This window comes from Cavia porcellus, unplaced genomic scaffold (genome assembly GCF_034190915.1).
Source record: "Cavia porcellus strain 051 isolate PalLab524CR breed Dunkin Hartley unplaced genomic scaffold, mCavPor4.1 scaffold_9, whole genome shotgun sequence".
Taxonomy (NCBI): domain Eukaryota; kingdom Metazoa; phylum Chordata; class Mammalia; order Rodentia; family Caviidae; genus Cavia; species Cavia porcellus.
In genome coordinates this window covers 27853269-27872373 of record NW_026947492.1, presented here as the reverse complement: position 1 = coordinate 27872373, position 19105 = coordinate 27853269, and the positions used below count along the sequence as shown (strand labels likewise).

Genomic DNA, 19105 nt, shown 5'->3' with positions numbered 1-19105 from the left:
ATCCTAACCCGTTCTTCTCCCTGCCGCCTGTCACTTCCTTCTCCCGATTAGCTGCCAGTCGGTTAAAGGGGGCACCTGGTGCTACAGCAGAGCACAGAAAGGAAGTCTGGCCGGGTAGGCGTGCCCTCGGAGTGGGAAGGTAAAATGTGATTGCCTTTGGGAAGCCCATTCACCCCTCAGGCCTTACCAGGTCCCGGTTCAAATGACTGATTTCTGTCTCTCACCTGACCAAGAGGAGTGGATGCGTTGCACAGGTTCACTGCAGGATCCTGCCCCTTCAGTCTTGCAGATCGCTTCTCTGGGTTCCTGCTGGCTCTGACCTTTCAGGCCTTTCCCAGTGTTTTCCTTAGCACCTTTCTGTCTCTAGCTCTTTCTTTCTGTCTTTCTTTTTTTAATTTTTCTTTTTTCTTTCTTTTTTCTTTTTTTGACACAGGATCTCATTATGTGGCACAGGCTGGCCTTGAACTCACAGCCATGCCCCTGCCTCAGCCTCCCAAGTGCTGGGATCACAGGTGTATGCCACCGCACCTGGCTTTCTGGTTCTTTCTGTTGCAGGCTGTGAGCCACCTTGTTGCCAGAGCAATCTTCCTGAAGTACAGTTTCATTCCCCTGCTTAAAACAGACTAGGAACAGACTAACCGGGGGACAGTAGGGAACTCGGGGTGACAGGCTAGAGGCGACCTGCGGTATTGGTTACCCTGTGTGTCCTTCCATGAAAGCTCGTAGGACCGATCTCTCCAGATGGGGAAACATGTCATGCATGCTCTCCTGAGGTCTTTGTAAACTGTGTCAGTGGCAAAGCTGAGTAAAAGCCTGAGCCTCCCAGGACACACTCTGAGTATGCCTGGCCCTGCCCTGCTCTTCAGTGGCCTCTGCCCCCCAACGCTCTGTCCTGGTCCTCGGTGTGGCGCCCTCTCCCTCCCCTGCTAATCCCACCTCCCTCTGGCACTTCTAAACTCTGATGACCTGTTCCCATGTGCCTGCTCCCTTCCTGATGTCCCTCCACAGCAAGCTCTAGTGGCCTGTTGCTGCATTTGCCACTCCTCACAGCAGCTCTAGAACAGCCCTCACGCAGCAGTTCTGGGCTTCACTTCTGTGAGGTGAATTCATGAACAAAAGCATAGGAATCCAAGCAGCCAAATTTATATATTTGGAATTTAATTAACTGAGCTCAGGACCACTCGTATACAGACCACCCACACACCCCTGTTCAGCGTCCAAACAAGTGACACTGAACTGTTAAGTTGTGGAGGTTTTTTGTTTGTTTGTTTGTTTTTTTGTCTTTTTCATTTTTATCAGTACCGGAGATCGAACTCACAACCACCTGCTTGCAAGGCAGGTGCTTATGCCGCTGAGCTAAATCCACAGCCCCCAGTTGTAGAGTTTTTAAAAGAGACAATCACAAAAGACATCCTGTTGGAAACAGTTTAGCTCAAATCTTTCATTAATTTTCGGTTGACACCTGTATCCTTCTTTTGTTGAGCAGGTTTAATTTTTCTCGTATAGGTACGGCACATTCTGCTTTTCTCATGGGACTTATACCTCAGTAATTTTCCATTTTCCTGAATACTGAGCATTAGTTAAATGCAGGGCTCACAGGGCTGGGGGTTTAGCTCAGTGTCGTAAGTGCCTGCTTGGCAAACACAAAGTCATGAGTTTGATCCCCAGTACCAAAAAAAAAAAAAAAAAAATTACAGGGATTAAGATGGCATCAGTTATGCCAAGCTACAACATTCCTCATTAGTTTTAGTGCATGAATCAAATCCTTGATTCCTGGTCACCTTTTTAAAAGTCATCTTCCTCATCTACATTTTGCAGTTCCTCATATTGGGAACATATAACCATTAATTTAATGGATTGGACTCGGCTTTGGATGTAACACATTAAATAGTTTATCATACAGGGGCCAATAGTAATGGCCAGTAGGATGACAATCAGGGCTCCTGCCAGAGTCAGTAGGATGGTCAGCCATGGGTTGTGGAGGACAAATTTTTATGTCAACTCTGTTGATAATGTCTCTTATTTTTCCTATCATATAGGCACTATCTGAGCTGATTAAGACTGTTTTTAAAAACAACAAGATTTACCAAGGGCTAGGCACAAACTCCCTTGTGTTAAGAATAGAAGGTCTAGACCTCGCCAGTTCTGAAGGACCATCTCAAGCAGGAAGTTTAGAGATGGTGATGAACATTTTGTTCACAGTGTATTTCTTTGCTTAGTATCTGGTAATTTTGGTCCCCTCCCCCCCACCATGAGGCCTGTGGTTCCTAGTGCTGTGGAACTGGCTACTCCAAATCCCAAAAGGGCAGAAATTAGCACTGGGGCCTCTTTTTTCTTGTGAGGTTGGGTAATCCTATATGTTACCTCCCTCCTTCTCCAGAATACCAGTGCACTTGGGGAAGAACATGAGTTAAGATACAGCATTCAGGGGCTGGGGATTTAGCTCAGTGGCATAAGTGCCTGCCTCAAAAGCAGGCAGTCGTGAGTTGGATCCCTGGTACTGGTAAAAACGAAAAAGCAAAAAAAAAAAAAAAAAAAAAAAGATACAGCATTCAGGGTTAGGTCCAGTAAAGACAGCCAGACAAGCACAAGAGGTGAGGCGATTAGTATAGGCAAACCAAGTTCCCAGCGGGGAGACTCAGTGTTGGTTGAGGAGGGAAGAGACATTTCGTACATACACAGTTGAATTACAATTAATTTGAAATGGAGAAATTTACAGACTGAATACAAAGTCTAGGGCCCTGAATGTTTCCCAAAGTAAGGGACTTAGATCCTTGCCCCCACCAGCATGAAGAACCAGAATCAAAGTTTGAGGTGTTTATAATCATGCTTCAGTATTAGTTATACATAATCCACTTAGCTGGAATCTCTAGTATTGCAGGCTTAAAGTGGGAGTGATGAATCTAATGGCTGTTTCCTGTGACCTTGATGGCCGTGGGAGTACCCAAGGTGACTGTACAAGATCCTTCCAAACGAGTCCCAGGAATGTGGGTTGTCTCTTTTGATGTAGATTTGATCACCAGGTTGAGTTGCCAGAGGGTCATCAGGTATTTCAGGAATGGTCTGGTGGCCCCAGAACAAGTGGTGGGTCGAGTGCAGAAAGGGCTGGAGAGCCTGTAAGGACTTAACAAGTTTCCCATTAGTGACAGCAGCCAGCTTACCATCTTGGGGGATCAAAGAGAGGGGTTGCCATACATGGCCTCAAAAGGACTAACATCCTGGAGGTAGGGGGTACATCACACACACAGAAGGGCAAAAGGAGGAGACTTAACCAGTTTTCACCAGTCTCAAGAGTCCGTTTTGAAATAGTTTTTCAGTGGTTTGTTTTCTCTACTGGGCCTGAACTTTGAGGCCAGTAGACACAGTGTAATTCCCAATTGATTTCTAAAGCTGTATCTAAATTTTGAGTGATCTGAGCTATGAAAGCTGGGCCATTGTCAGACCCCAGGGAAGTGGGCAAACTGAAATGCACTGTCCCATGGTGAAGTTTCTTAGCTATGATGAGAGCTGATTCAGTCTTGAGTGGCGAATCCTTCAGTCCATCTGGTGAATTTGTCTAGAAGAGGTAAGAGATACTTTTGTCCTCCTTTTCCTGGATCCATTTCAGTAAAGTCTATCTTCCAGTGGTCTCTAGGGGTAAGTCTTCATTGTCCCTTTAGAACATCAGTGGTGGCCATCTGAGGGCTCACTTGAAGACATTGTGAACATGATTGGCTGATCTCTTTAGTCTCTACTTGGCCAATTTGGTTCCCCCAAGTGAGTGGCCCAGTGGGTCTCCTGGATGAGCTGGGAGCCCAACGATCTGTCAGCCTTCCAGAGAAAGTTGGGCTTCTAGGTTCTTGGCTGGTCTCAAGTCTGAATAGGATGACTTGAGTAGTATGGGTGACAGGAGAGCTGGCCCCATTGGTTTTAGTGCCACCTCTCTGGCTGTCTTAACAGCAAGAGCATATTCACGAGCTATTGGGGTGTCTTCTCGTTGGTGCCCTAAACAATGTACATGGCAACCTTTCAAGGCAACCAAATGGCAGCCAGGAGGTCTAAGATCTCAGGGGCATTCTTCATCTTTGTTCTTGCTGAGGTTAGTAATCCCCTTTCCTGATAAATGGCCACATACACATGAATGGTAGCAAAAGCATACCAACTATTTGTCCCCACCTTAGGGCTTGAGTAAGAGCTATCAGTTCTGCCCCCTGAGATGAAGTTCCCGATCCTAAAGCTTGGGCCCATATTATCTCAGTTTTGGTGGTCACTATAGCTCTTGTCAGTCGAGTACCTTGGAGGTAACTGCTGCTGTCTGTGAAAAGAATGGCTTCAGGCTAAGCAAGCAGTCCATCCATCAGGTCAGCTCGATTGAGGCCAAGTCAGTAATGCCCATACAATTATGTATCCGCATTGAGGGTCATCATCAGGCAGGAGAGTCCCTGAATTGAGGGCAGAGGTAGCCAGGAACTCAATGCAGTCAGTATCCAGTAAAAGGGCTTGATATTGAACAATGCGAGAATCCAGAGGTGACCACAGTAGTGTCTCCACAATGTGTGAGGCCACCATTTGGAGTCTCTGGCCAAAAGTCAACTTAGTGGCTTCTTTGGTTGCAGTGACTGCAGTTATCTGTAGGCAGTTTGGCCACCCTGCAGCCATGGAGTCTAATCACTGGGAAAGGTAGGTGACAGGCCTCTCCCAGGGTAGTAGGTGCTGGGTTGGGTTAAGGCCCCTTTTGCTATTCTATGACTCGGCCACATGTAATTTGAAAGGTTTGGCTAAGTCAGGGAGAACAAGGGCTGGAGTATTCATGAGAGCCTGTTTTAAATCCTCGAAAGCTTGTTCCTCTAACTCAGTCCAGGTTAGAGGTCCAGATGGGTCCCCTCCAGTAGAGGTGTAGAGTAGCTGGTCCATTTCAGCAAAACCCAGGATCTACACCAGCAGTAGCCCAAAGCACCTAGAAACTTTCTTACTTGACGTTTAGTCTTTGGGGAAGGGATTTTTAAGATAGCCTCAATCTTTTTATCTGACAAAGTCCAATTTCCTTCTTTTAATACATACTCCAGATAAGTGATTTTGGGCAGGCAGAGCTGTGCCTTTTTGGCGGAAACTTGTTAGCCCAATTTGTCTAGCCTTCGTGGCTTTCAGACAAGAAGACAAATCTGCAGTGACCAATAGTAAATCATCTACATATTGAAGCATCTGCCCAAAAATCTTGCAGGTCCCTGCTCAGGGCCTCATCAAATAGAGTTAGCGCATTTTTGAACCCCTGAGGTAAATGCATCCAGGTCAGTTGTCCCAGTTCTCCTGTCTTAGGGTCTGTCCATTCAAAGGCAAAGAGGGGTTGACTTACCGGAGCCAGTGGCAGGGAGAAGAAAGCATCCTTCAGGTCCAGTGTGCAGGTGTGCATAGGAGGCAGCAAACTGAGCAAAGCATATGGATTAGGAACAGTGGGGTATAGAGTCATGACTCTTTATTTACCTCTCGGAGGTCTTGGACAGGCCGATAGTCTGAAGTCCCAGGCTTCTGGACAGGTAGCAAAGGTGTGTTCCAGGCTGACTTACAAGGAATCAGGATATTGACCTCTTTTAGCCTTTAAATGTGCTTGGAAATTCCTTTCTTGGCCTGTAAACTGAGGATATTGGCAGACCTGGATTAGGATGGCCCCAAGGTTAAGAATGACAACAATTGGAGGTTGGTTGATTGCAAGTCCCAGGGGGTTGAATTCTGCCCAGACCCCAGGAATCTCCTTTTGCCATTTTTGCAGCAATGAAGTTGGAGAGGAATTTGCCAAGGGCGAGTTTGCCAGAAATAAGTATCCTTCAGTCAGGTGCAAGTAAAAAGAATGCAGAAGGAAAGGTGGTAGTCACCTCTGATTTAGCTTTCTGAAGATCTCTAGTCTTTCTGTGAAACCCAAGAGTCACTGAGAGGTTTATACCCTCAAAAGAGATTTGAGCAGGCTGGAGATTTAGCTCAGCAGCATAACTGTGTGCCTTACAAGCACACGGTCATGAGTTTGGTCCCCGGAACTGATAAAAAAAAGAGAGAAAGAGATTTGAGCCTGTAACTTGTGGAGCAAGTCTCGTCCGATCAGGGGGTAAGGACATTCGGGCATGAAAAAGAAAAAGTGGGTTAGGGGTGCTCTGCTCAAATCTGAAATACTGGCCTGAGTCCATGGGTAAGCTTTAGTTTTTCTAGCTGTTCCTTGAATGCTTGTCTTGGTTTGAGTCAAGAGAACCACTGGCTGTTGTAGGACTGAATAGCTCGCTCCTGTATCAACCAAGAAGCTGACCTTTTGGGCTGTCTCCATTAACTCAAAGAGTGCTTTACCTTTGAATCTTTCTAGCCTTTGAAGCTTTTTTAATATCTGGGGCTGACTGGGAAACAAACATGATATTTAGGGTACGTTTATTTTTTGGTGCCTCTGGATCAATAGATATGTTGGAGGCACTCCAAGAACACAGGTGGAGCCTTGTCAGGTCCCTAACTTACCTCTGTTTAGACAGGTTAGTTGGCTTCCAAGTAGCTGCTTTTTAAAAGCACACAAATGAGTCTAGCAAAACCATAAGAGAGCCTCCTTACCTTGAATAGGGCGAGTGAGGGTTTTGGGGCAGAAGCCCAGAAAAGATGCACTACAGCCAGCTGGGCCTTTGACCATCAGGGAAGCCACGTTGCTGCCCGTGCTCTTGGCCCTAGAGAGCTGAAAGCTACCGTTGCCCCTGTTGCACACCAAAGGTTTCAGCTTTGGCTCTGGCTCCTCTCGGTTTGCTGCTCTCTGGTCGCTTGTGTTGCTCCTGCTGCGTTGGGAGTCGCTGGACAGGAAGTAGTTAAGGTGCCTTGCTCCAGCTGAATGCCTAGCAAGCAGGGAGGAAGAAGGGGGGCCGAGCTCTGCAGTGGGAGCCCCAGAAGTCTGGGCCTCAGGTTTCAGAATGCGGGGCAAAAGGTGGGTGTAGGGCCTGTAGGCAGGGACAGGTACCCCCTCTACCTGCTGGATGGGGTATCTGCAGCAGCAACGCTGTTTTTCAGAGTTGAGGTAGACCTGCTAACACAAAGACAAGTTAAAAGTCCCTTCCATAGGCCAAGAGACTACAAAAGCAGGCCATTTAAATTAACAAAAAGTTTGAAGCTTCCCTGGGTAAACAGGTTCACCATAGACAAAATTCCTGAAAATGGTTAAGAACATATTGCAAAGGCAACAAAAAGCAAAAGCAGACTCAGCCAATTACATGAATAACAAACTAATTACAAACATTAAATTGGTGACAAGATTAACAAAACAAAGAAATGAAATGAGAACTAGTTCAACAAGTCAACAAGTCCCAGGCAATGTCTTGTCTGGGAACAGCCTTGGAAATTTTAATGTTGTGTTCAACAGCTCTACAGACCCCCAAGGGGCAGCCCAACAAAAACTAGAACAATCTTAACAGTAAGGATCTGGAATGCTCCCTCCAAATTAGCATCTAGGGGTTTTGGTTTCTCAAAAAAATTCCTTAAGGATGGGGAATATCTCTGTGGCAGTCCCCCTGAGGAACAATAGCCTCAAAGAGAGGCTTGGATCCTATAGTCCAGGATGAACCCCCAAATGAGGTGAGTTCCTGAAAAATAATATAGGAATCCAAGCATTCAAACTGATAAATTTGGAATTTAATTAACTGAGCTCAGTAACACTCGTATGCAGACACACACACACACACACACACACACACACACACACACACGTATATATATATATATACACAGACACAGTGTTCAGGGTCCAAACAAGTGGGTCTGAACTGGAAAGTTAAGAGTTTTTAAAAGAGACAGTCACAAAAGACATACTGTTGGAAACAGTTTAGCTCAAATCTTTCATGAATTTTTGGTTGACACCTGTATCCTGCTGCTTTTGTTGAGCAGGTTAATTTTTCTCCTGTAGGTACAGTGCACTCTGCTTTTCTCATGGGACTTATACTTCAGTAATTTTCCATTTTCCTGAGTACAGAGCACTAGTTAAATGCCGGGCTCCAGATGGCATCAGTTATGCCAAGCTACAACATTGTGCATCCCCAGAGGCTGGCTTTATGTCGGGCCAAGGAGGCATGTGATCGTGTTTAAGACTGTTCCTACACTAGTATCCTGTGTTCAGTTCCATGTTTCTTCAGTTGCTTCTTGTCTTACCTGTTGCTCTCCTGTTCTAGGATTTGTTTTGAGACAAGATCTCACCATGTAGTTTAGGCTGGCCTTGAACTCACAGTGATACCCTCAGCCTCCCGCATGGTGGGATTACAGATGTGGGTCACCTTACCTGGCCTCATGAGCCATTTTGGAAGAAGCAAGTTTACAAGCAAGAAACATATTAGTGACTTTAAATGAGAAGAAAAATTACTTCGCAAGTTCAGAAGGATAAATGTTATACATGTGAGCTAATGGAATATTTTAATTCTGAATGACTTATTGGAAATATTTGAGTTACTGATTATTTAAATCGAGTACTATGTAAATATACAGGCAGAAGTTGCATCTTCCAGGCAGTGTGTGCATGTGTACGCAGAGCTGGCTAGCCTCACACTTTGCCTTTTCTGGGCTGGGCTTCCAGTGCAGCAGGTCTCTGCAGAGCAGAGCAAGCTCATTTTCATTCCAGAGGGGACGATGCTGACTAGAAGTGGAGCCAGAGGGAAGGCTCCCTGAGCGATCTGGAGCTTTTTGTCATTGCAGAGTATTCATTACTTGTTTTCTGACTTAGAAAATTGAGTGGCATTTATCTGTGACCCGCTGTACACACTTCAGAGTATTTTGCTGTAATGCTACAGAGTCTTTAAGAGAGAAGCGGTAGATCTGTACATCAGTATCTCAGCCAAAAAATCAGATTCGGAGTGTGTTAGGGTGGCTGTACAAAAGTAAATTTGCTTTTTTTTTTTTTTTTAACTTTTTATCAGTACTAGGGATCGAACTCACAACCGCCTGCTTACAAGGCAGGTGTTTATGCCGCTGAGCTAAATCCCCAGCCCCTTACAAAAGTAAATTAAATTAACGTTCTGTCTTTTAGACATTTATTACTCTAAAACATGTCTCTGTGTTACTGCAGGTTCAGAAGAGGAACTTCATAGAGAATATCATCCCACTCATCATTTCCCTGAAGACTATGCTGGAGAAAAATAAGATCCCGGCTCTGCGGGAGCTCATGTACTATCTCAGGGTAAAGGAGGAGCTTGACTTTTGGGGTTGCATTCACCACTGTGCTTGTCATGGCTTTTCTGCAGGCATAGACAGACAGTAATGATGGGAACCCAGAAAGCAGCAAGAGCGACAGATCTCCTTCCCCAGGTGGTTTGGAAATATTCCCACCAGGTGGGGTTTGCCAGGGCACCTCGGCAGACGCTCCTGCTCTGCGGGTTATGCAGGGTGGATATGTCATGCTGAGTTGAGTCCACCTCAGTAGGATTAGAGTGTTCTAGACTTTCTTACCACGGCCAAGGACAAAGTCATCCCGGTGCAGGGTAGGGTCAGAGGTGGCCATGGGGTTTAATTATGGGATGTTTACCCTCCAAGCATCTCATAGACTGCCCTAGGCAAAGTACCTTGGGGATGGGAGGCAGGTACCACGCACTCTGGGCCAGAGTCACTCTTGAAGGGGGACCGTGGGAAGGTCCACTTGAACAAAGCCGAGGTATGTACTCTCAAGGCAGACCTAAATGAGACCTCGGGCCTTTCTTGTAAAAATCACTCAAATAAATGCCACAGTATTTTCCTTTAATATTACTAGCAACTTTTATGCTCTGTCTATGGTATTTTTTTTCCACAAAATTGTTTTGCTATAAAGGCTACCAAAACATTACAGTAGATATAATTTTTATAATATCTTTTTATCCTAGGAAAGCCAAGGAAGATGAGATAAGCTCACTACATGGAAAAAAAGGGGAATTTCCAATTATTGTTACGTTTTTATTACCATAACTATTTTAAACCTCAGAGGGTTCAGGGGAATATAAGAATTGAGGTCCTAAGGTGCTTCAGCAAGTCTTCATCCTGCTTCTGAGCTCAAGCAGAGGATGCCTTGGGAGGCGGGAGGGAGCTCAGAGGGATTTTTCCCTTCCAACCGGGGCTGCCACCTCCTTGGAGCTGCAGTCTGTCTTTCCCTTCCTCTGATACTGTCGACAAGATGACTTTTCCCTCTTGGCCAAGACCTCTTGCTCCCTTAAAAGCAGCCCTTTTAAGACCTGGGAATGTTCTTGCCCAGATGTGATCTGTGGGGTTTACTGTGGAATCCTTAGAAACAGAAGTGTGATCCTGGATGCCAGTGGGGAAGTGGACAGGGACAGGGGCAGCCTCTGCGACTGTGGCAGGGCTCGTCTGTCTCCTCAGGAGTCCAGGCGTCACTTGTCACCTGCAGGTAGACAGGAAGCTGCGGGACAATCCCTTCCATCTCCTTTCATGGCCAGCTTGTGTGTCCTCGAATGTGCCATTGCTTTAAGCAGTCTGTGCGCTAACACAACAGAAACTGCCTGCACTCAGGAATACAAGTCTTACTGTTCTTTTGTTCTGTGTCAAGCTGTGCTCTTTATTCAGTGAAACACTAAGAAATGCTTTTGGCTATGTTTTAGGAGGTGATGCAGGATTACCAAGATGAAGTGAAGGATTTCTTTGCAGTAGACAAACAACTGGCCTCAGAACTCGAGTATGACATGAAGAAGTACAATGAACAGCTGGCCCAGGAGCAAGAGCTGGCCAGACATGCAGAAGCAGACAGGGCAGCCCACAGTGACGCCAGGGCACCCGCCACCCAGGTAGGCAGGAGCCCTGCCTCAGAGTGGCTGGCTTTCCGGTGTGCTCTGTGCTTCCCTGGCCTGCACAGAGCCCACCTGTGCTCCGTGCACCTGCTGGGCACGCGTGACTGGAGGTCCCGCAGGTGCTGCCTTGAGACCTTACCCGAGAAGTCACAGGCACAGTGGAGGGGGTGCTTGATCTGCATGGCAGGGACTTCAGGGTGCCTTAGGCCGTTGCCTTCTGACTTCTGTCTGCCCCGCTGCAGACCCAGGGTCTCCTGGGCTTAGCTCCCGCTCATGCTAGAAGCATGAGGTCCTCACTGACAAGGGATCCAGACAGAGGCGCTGTGTGACAAAGCGCTCTCCTGAAGGCCACATCTGCACAGGACACTGTGCTGACTAAGAGAAATCACACTGGCCCATGCTGATGTGTTCCAAAGTGGACTGACTGGGCTTGCTCACAGCGCGTGGAGACCTCACTTACCTTCTCCAACAGGTGGCCCCAGGCTTAGAAGCAGCATCAGCTGCCACCGGCCAGAAGCCTGCCGAGTCTCCTGGCACAAGCCGGCCCTCAGCAGCAGGGCCCAGCACAGACGACATGCTGGAGAGGGGGCCTCCAAGGATGTTACTGCCTGGGGCGAAGTAAGCAGCGTGGGGTGATGGCACCTGAGTGGCTTGTGGTGCTCTTCAGAGGTTCCGTGTCCTCTCTGCCAGTGTCACCCTCGGGAGCCCCTTCACTGTGCCCATGCCGTGAGGCTGGCCAGGGTGGCCGGCAGCGGGGCAAAAGGAAGTGGGTGGGCGTCCCAGGCCGCTGCTGCCCACATGGTGGTCTTCCCCTGAGTCAGTCCAGCGGCCTGTCCCCCTCCCCAGGCGCATGTCCCTGAGTACCATCGCAATCCTGAACTCTGTCAAGAAAGCTGTGGAGTCTAAGAACAAGCACCGCAACAGGAGTATGGGAATACCGCCCTTCTCTCTGGGTTCTGAAAGCCAGGAAAAACCCAGCAGCCGCGGTAAGCCTGAAGGTGGGCCCCAGACAGCAGAGACTTGCAGGTGACAACATGGGTCTGCTTCTCATTCCCATTACAATGGTTTCTCTTTCTTATTTGTAAGACATGTAGCACTGAGGGCTGGGGATTTAGGTCAGTGGTATAAGCACCTGCCTGGCAAGTGTGAGGTTGTGAGTTTGATCCCCAGTACCAAAAAAAAAAAAAAAAGACATGTAGCACTAATTGGGAATATAAGATTACGGATAAGAAAATGACACATATTTATGCTAAAAGATTTGGGAATGAGAAGGAAATGCAGGACTCACCCGAGGCAGAGATCTCATTGCTTCTACTCCTCACATACGCAAATGTTTATTTAGGAAATTGTGACGTTAGTATGCCTTGTTTTACAACCTGCTTCTCCAAATACACTTTCAATGACATAGAGTGAAAATTTCATGAACTTCCAAAACTTTGCCCATGGCTTTATAGCATTCCATGTTGTATGAGTACTAAAACTGTTTCTTACTACCCGATTCTATTTTTGTTTTCTTTATTTTTGAAACAGGGTCTTGATATGTAGCTCAGAATGGTCTTGAACTTACTGTGTCCCCCAGGCTGGCCTCAAACTCAAGGTGATCCTCCTGCCTCAGCCTCCCAAGTGCGTGCGGCACCATGCCCACCACTGCTACCCAGTTCTGGAAAGTATAGATGCTTTCCAATTTTTTATGTAAGTTAGTGTCACAGTAGCAAATATCCTGGCGTACACAGCCTTGTGTGAGTTGAGCATACTCCCAGCAGCCAAAGGCTGTATTTCAAAATTTTCATCATATCAAACTGTCCACCATTTGTGCCAAATGGTACAGGAATGTCTGTATTCCTGTTTAGAAACAGTGGTTTTGTAATTTTACATTGTCTTTGCTGAGATTTATAGACCAAAATTTCCATGATTTTAATTTCTGTTTCTTTGAATTCTAGTGAGAGTGGACATTTTTTCCCCCACCTGGGTCATTTATTTGTAGTCATTTCTGAATTTCTTCTTTGTAAGAACACTTTAAACATTAGGAATTTGAATTTTACCATATGAATCTTAGTTTTCTCAGTGGGTGTTTCTGTTTTGTGATGGCATCTGGGCTTTTTTCCATTCTGTTGCAGTGTCTTCCTGCAGCCTGGAGCGAGAGCTGAATGGGTCCACGGACTGGGTGGCCACGCGGGCGGTCAGCACTCCCCAGCGTGAGTAGTGAGTCTGAGTGGCCCGGTTCTCGCCGGAGCTGCCAGACCTCTTGGACAGGACCTACGTGTGCCTGTCTGACCCACTCCTCCCATGCAGCTGCATTGCATGCATGCTGGGTCACTTGGTTCACCCCGCTTACAGGTGCATCCCGAGCCTCAGGGTTCTCCCAGCCCCTTTGCAGGTACCAGTCCAGCCCAACCTCGCAGCAGCAGCATCGCGCTCCCCCTGGTGTCCTGTGCTGTTCACAGAAGGCAGTGAGAATGGCAGTTTTGTGCCAGTTTTTATTTTACAGCTTCTCATTGTCTCAAACTCCTTAGAAACCATTATCTTGAGAAAATTATTTTGCACATCAAGGATCCTTTATCCAAAATACTTGGAGCTGGGGATTTGGCTCAGCAGCATAAGTGCCTGCCTGGCATGCATGAAGTCATGAGTTCGATCTCCAGTACCAAAAAAAAAAAATCATGCCATCCAAAACACTTGGAACCAGAAGTGTTTTAGATTTCAGGGGTTTTTAGATTTTGGAATATCTGTGTGTGTAGAAGTATCTTGGGGATGCAGCCCAAGCCTGAACACAGAATCTGTTTCATATACCGCTTTTACAAAAGCACGGCCTATGGGCTGGGAATTTAGCTCAGCGGCATAAGCCCCTGCCTTGCAAGCACGTGGTTGTGAGTTCAATCCCTCGTACTGATAAAAAAAAAAAAAAAATTACCAAAAGCACAGCAGTGTAGGGTTTTTTCCCATGCCTATATTTTGACTGCAGCCCATCGCAGTCAGGTGGGGAGTTTTCCACAGACGGCCTCGCATTGGGGTGCTGCAGAACTGCTCGGATTTTAGAGCCTTTTAGATTTCCTGTTTGCAGATGAGGGATCCTGATGCGTAGTATAAGGAAAATGGTACTGTCCAAACTACGGACTGGGGCCTGTGTGTCCCCCACTGCATCCTCAAGGTGTGGCCTCCATGGGGGGCCTGCACTGGGCCACTCTCCGGCTCTGGCCCCCGTGCCGTCCTCAGCCTCTTCTTGCCTACAGCCATGCAACTCTACCAACTGTGGGGCCAGGGCCGGAGGTATAGTGGGAGTCACCCAGGGTCCGTGCAGCGACAAAGCTGGGGCTGCTGCCCAACCTGCCTTCCCCAGCTCAGATAGGTGCATGAAGTGTGATGCCTCTGCTTCGAGCTCCTGTCTGTAGGGACGGGGCCCGGTGTCAGCCCTGTGGGCAATACCACTTGCTGCTAACTGGCTGATTTCGTTAGCCTTTGTTGCTGTGCTGGGACATGCCTCAGGAGAGGTAGCCGGCAGCTGTGCCTGCTATGGGCAGGTGTGAGGTAAAGAACAGCAGCCAGCCTCTCGCAGTGTGTTCTGTGTGCTGGCTTGTTTTGCTGCAGGAACAGGGAGTGTACTTTCCCTCTAGCCCCCTCACACCATAGCCCCAGCTTTCAGTCTTTCGGCCCCCTGGCAGCATGTGCCCTCAGCAGGGGACCTGGGCAGCTCACGGATGCAGATGCACTGAACACAAGCTGGAGGTGTGTGCAGGCAGCAGGACGTGGGGCGTGATGCTGCCTGCAGTGACGCAGCTTCTGCCCATGTCGGTTTTAAACCAGGAAGAAATGCTTTAAAAAGGCCTTCTGTTGGCTCCCCGTGGGAGAACTGTCCCACAGCCGAAACACCCTGAGCGCTGGCACCATCAGTGTGGTCCCTAAATGCAGGTAGCTCCCAAGTTAGGTGGGAATGACTGTCCCAGCTCTGCAAGGCCAGCAGGAAACCCTGCAGCCCACCAAGGGTATTCAGCATAGAGACCAGCTCTGCTACATGGGCAAGGGTCGAGGAGATACCTCTTACCGCTGTAACTCAGGCAGCCAAGATGACTCTTGCCTTTGAATCTAAGCACAGTGCTCCATGGCAGGGGAAAGATGGCTATCTGGACTCTGCATAGGCTTCCAACTAGGCAGAGCAGTGCACACGTGAGGCAAGGGCTCATGCAAGGCAAGGGAAGTCTCGGGCAGTACAAGGAACCCCTCAGAGGCAGAATGCCACGCAGAGCTGTGATAAAGGCACAGTTCTCTGCCATTACTATAAAGCTGGAGCACCCCCAGGTCTTTAGAAGTGCAGGGTCCTTAGAACGTAGACCCACAGGTGCCACCTGAATTCCAGGAGGTCACAGTGTGCAGGATGGGAGGAATCGCAGTGCTCCTGGAGGAAGGCAGGCAGCTGGACCAGGCCTGCGCCCCGCTCCCTAGACATGTGTTGACAGCTCAGGCAGCACGGGCAACACCTCCGGGAGCCACATCTGCTGACACAAGCTGGTGCACATTGTGGTGGATGCACAGGTGTGACACGCCAGGGCCTGGAGAGGTGATGCCCAGGAACAGTGGCCCATGGTGCATGTGCATGGGTGTGTGTGTGTGTGTGTGTGTGTGTGTGTGTGTGTGTGTGTGTAAGGGCTGCTGGGGCCCACAGAGACCAGGTGGAGATTTGAGCTCTTCAGACCAGAGTCCTCAAGGTGATTTTTTTTTTTTTTTTTTTTTAAGAGCAGAATATCTATTGAGTAATAAAGCTTCTAAGAGAGACAGAGGGGTCCCAAGTGGGTTGCCCTCAAAGGGCTTTTAAGTGGCAGCAATTTGATTTTAAACATAACTCTGGTGACAAAAGAATAGTGTCTGGTAAGTTATAGTGCCTGAAAAACCGCAGGAGTTGCCACCACTCACTTAGCACTTGCCTTGTGGCAGGTACTTTATCATTTCATTGTGACAGCCACCTGTTGGTTAGTAAGTTTTTATCTCCACTATAGAAATGAGGAGTTGAGGTTCCTAGTGCAGCTCACACTGTAAGATAGAGCCAGAATGCAAGTCCAATCTGCTTTGGTCTGCATTCCGCAGTGTGCTCCCTGCGTGGGGTGGACTGAAGGAAGAACTGTGGACAGCCAGGGCCAGGTGGACGGGGGATGCAGGGCCTTGGGAGCTGGAATGCCCAGGGCCTGGTGATGGACTCCGTGTGGGAAGCAGCTGATGCCTGGTGTTTCTAGCGTAGATGGACCAGTTATTGAGTAGCAACTGAGGAGTATCCCTGGTATCAAGTAAGGGGAAAGCGGGAAGCGGCAGTGAGTTGGTGATGTCGTTTTTGGGGCTTCAAGTGAAGTCCCATAGTGAGTGGACCAAGATGAGCCCAGAGACACAGGACACAAGGAGTCACCAGATGCGACCACGAGGGCGCAAGGGCCACAGCAGCCTGACGAGGCTGTGGTCAGAGGAGGAGGTGGGGGCGTGCAGAAGGCTTACCCCAGCAGAGCTGAGCAAAGGCCTCACCAGGCTGCAAGCTGGGCCTGTGGGTAAGAGCCAGCAGGGAAGCTGCTTACCCCAGCAGCCAACTGTCCGCTGACGGGTGCTTCTCCTTCCTTCCCAGAGCCCCTCAGCGAGGTCACGTTCGGAGCAGGGCTGAGTTACATAGAGACATCGCAGACGCCTCTTCCCGCCAAAGGCAAGCGCTCATTTCCTTACTTGACCCACCAGCTGCCTTTCACAGTGTAGGAAAACTGAAATTGTGTTTCCTTTCAGATAAAAGTAAAGCCCAGAGGCAAGGAACTGACATTTTATGTTTATCACTGCCGGATAAACCGTAAGTTCGCCAAAGGGCCCTTCTGAGGTGGAGATGGAGTTTTCTTGTCGGGGCTTCTTTAGTCCAGAGCACCTGCCTCTCCCTGCAGGTCCACACAGCCCTCGCAGTGGAAGGTGACCTCCCCTGCCAGGAGGAAGGGCAGCCCTGCCCTCAGCAAGAGGTCCCTGTGCGAGGCGCCCCTGAAGACAGCCAACTGAGGCAGCCGAAAGGACAGCCCTCGCCACTGTCACACCAAGGCCCACTGCTGGTCTGGGCCAGGCTGGCCAGCCTTTTATATTTCTTTTTATAGAACTTGGGGTTAAAACATTGTAAAGTAACTGAATGCCAGATTAATATTAAATCTTAATGCCGTTGAATGTCAGGTCTCTTCTGATAAGCTACACATCTGGTCTTTAAGGAACACAGAATACGTCACCTTTCTTTTATATAACCAAGTTTCTATTAACTTATCTGAATCCCTTATAATACATATTTTCCTGTATCTAATTATAAAATTGTGACTAATATTTTTTCTATTTATAATTGAAGATTTTCAAAATATTGTACAGCTTTCTAAAATGAAGTATTAAAGGCTAAGACTAAATAAAAACACCTAGCATTCCACAGGATTTGGTGAGGTTTTTTGGGGGGGCTACTGGGGATCAAACTTGCCGGGCCAGCACTGCGCTGCTGAGCTAATCCCCAGCCTCAGAATTTAAGATGGGGCTTTTATTATAGTCACGGAAATTGTATATAAAGTACGTAAGCATGAAACCCAAACTCTGCCGTCAGGGAGGCGGCCCGTGGCACCTGCCACTGCCTATGCGCCTGCGGAAGCTGTCTGTCGTGATCTCAGGCAGCCGTCCCTCCAGAGCTCTCACCGGAGGGACAGTGAGAGCAAGCTAAAACGAGAAGCTGTCTGACAAAGATAAAGCCAGTGTACTGACAAATGGAAGAAAAGGAAAGCTCCCCAACTGAGAAGCAGGGGGGTCAGACTGGCCAGTTCACAGGAAGACGGCCAGTTCTGCGGAGCTGTGGTGGGCCGGGCACTGACAGTGAGGCAGGCCACAGGTCCTCTGCCAGGGGCTGCTCCCCTGGGGGGAATGCTCTTCTCCCCCTTCCCCCTCTGGTGAATGCAACTTTCTCCAGGCAGAAACGCAGTGGGGTTTTGTTGTGTTTTTTTGTTTGTTTGGTGCTGGGGATTGAACTCACGACCTCGCATTTGCCAAGCAGGCACTTTACACTGCTGAGCTAAAACCCCGGCCCCCAAATTTGGGGGTGGCGGGGGACGACCAGGGATCGAACTCACAACCTTGAGCTTTCCAGGCAGGTGCTTATGCCACTGTTTTTCGTTGTTTTTTAAAAGCAAGGTCGTGCTCTGTCACCGAGGCTGGGCCCAACTCCTGCCTCAGGAGATCCTCCAGCCTCGGCCTGAGTCCTGGGCAGCCTCGACCACAGGTGCACCCCTAGGCTTATCAGTCTGGTTTGTTCTGGTCCGGTTAGATTTTAACCCCAATATTACAGAAGCAAGAGTACTAGAAGTTAACTCTGGAGTTTTCTTGCTTCTTTTAAAGTTACTGAAAGTTTTGTCATGGGAACCTGTTAATTATAACGTACTGGATCTCAATGCTGTAATTACTTTGCTAGCCTTTCATGGGTCTTTTCGTGCAGCCTAGGCTAGCCTCAGACTCTGTCTTCTGCCCTCAGCCTATGTGCTGGAGTTACAGATGTACTATGCCACCCCGGGTTTGGGGTGGTGTTTTACACCTGAATGTAACATATGAAGTGTGACTAAAAATACATGAATAATTCTTTATTTTTAAAAATCATTTAAAAGACCCATGGTCATTGCTTCAAACACACCTGCCCCACCCTGAAGCCAGTGGGAGAGTCGTCTTTTTCTGTGTTCCGCTACAATCTCACAGCAGCTGCAGTGTCCAGATCAGTTCACGCTGCTTGTCTGTCACCGTCATTTTGGCTTTGGGGAAGAGCCAGATTCAGTGAAAAAGATGAAGACACACAGCAATGTCGTCTTAAGCCCGCTTTCTCTCCTTTGGGTGGCACTGAGAGTCAGTGTTCGCGTGTGGTCACACCTGGTAAGGACGGTCCCAGTGGAGAACCTCCAGGACTGCTTCCCAGAGTGGCAGGAAGAACCGCATGGAGGTCAGGGGCAGTGTGCCTTCTGCTTTGGTGAATGCAGAGCTGTGCCATGCATGGCCCTCCCCAAACCTCTCTGCACTCTTTCCTGCTGTGCTTGCAGTGCCGGTGCTGGAACCCGGGGCCTCAGGCACGCTAGCCAGACAAGTGCACTGCACCCATCGGCCCGTCACTGATTTAGGTGTGTGTGGGGTAGTTGGGTATAGGACATGGAAAGCCAGTAGACTCTGCCCAAGCACACCCCCACATAACCAGTGACACAGGTGGCCTCGCCATTGGCACAGTGAGTCGCCCAGCTGCTTCTGATCGAGTAGACTCAGCTTCTCTGCAGCAGTGGCAGGGACCGTGCCTTGCCAGGGAACCTGCATAACAAAGTGCCAGGGAGATGAGCACCCAACTGTAAGACAAAGAC

The 19105-nt window shown here is 48.5% G+C and overlaps 1 protein-coding gene across 2 annotated transcripts in view; it reads left to right on the top strand.

Annotated features, from left to right (window-relative positions):
• The window catches only part of Ncapd3 (non-SMC condensin II complex subunit D3), a 69753-nt gene extending 52593 nt beyond the window's left edge, over window positions 1–17160 (top strand). For both annotated transcript variants that reach the window (XM_003472545.5, XM_063256116.1), the window contains exons 28-35: window positions 9044–9154; window positions 10560–10742; window positions 11218–11363; window positions 11592–11731; window positions 12863–12940; window positions 16345–16419; window positions 16497–16557; window positions 16646–17160. In XM_003472545.5, coding sequence (XP_003472593.2) covers window positions 9044–9154; window positions 10560–10742; window positions 11218–11363; window positions 11592–11731; window positions 12863–12940; window positions 16345–16419; window positions 16497–16557; window positions 16646–16754 — 903 coding nt within the window. In that variant the 3' untranslated portion in view covers window positions 16755–17160. The remainder of the gene's footprint in view (window positions 1–9043; window positions 9155–10559; window positions 10743–11217; window positions 11364–11591; window positions 11732–12862; window positions 12941–16344; window positions 16420–16496; window positions 16558–16645) is intronic.
• Window positions 17161–19105: the final 1945 nt, after the last annotated feature.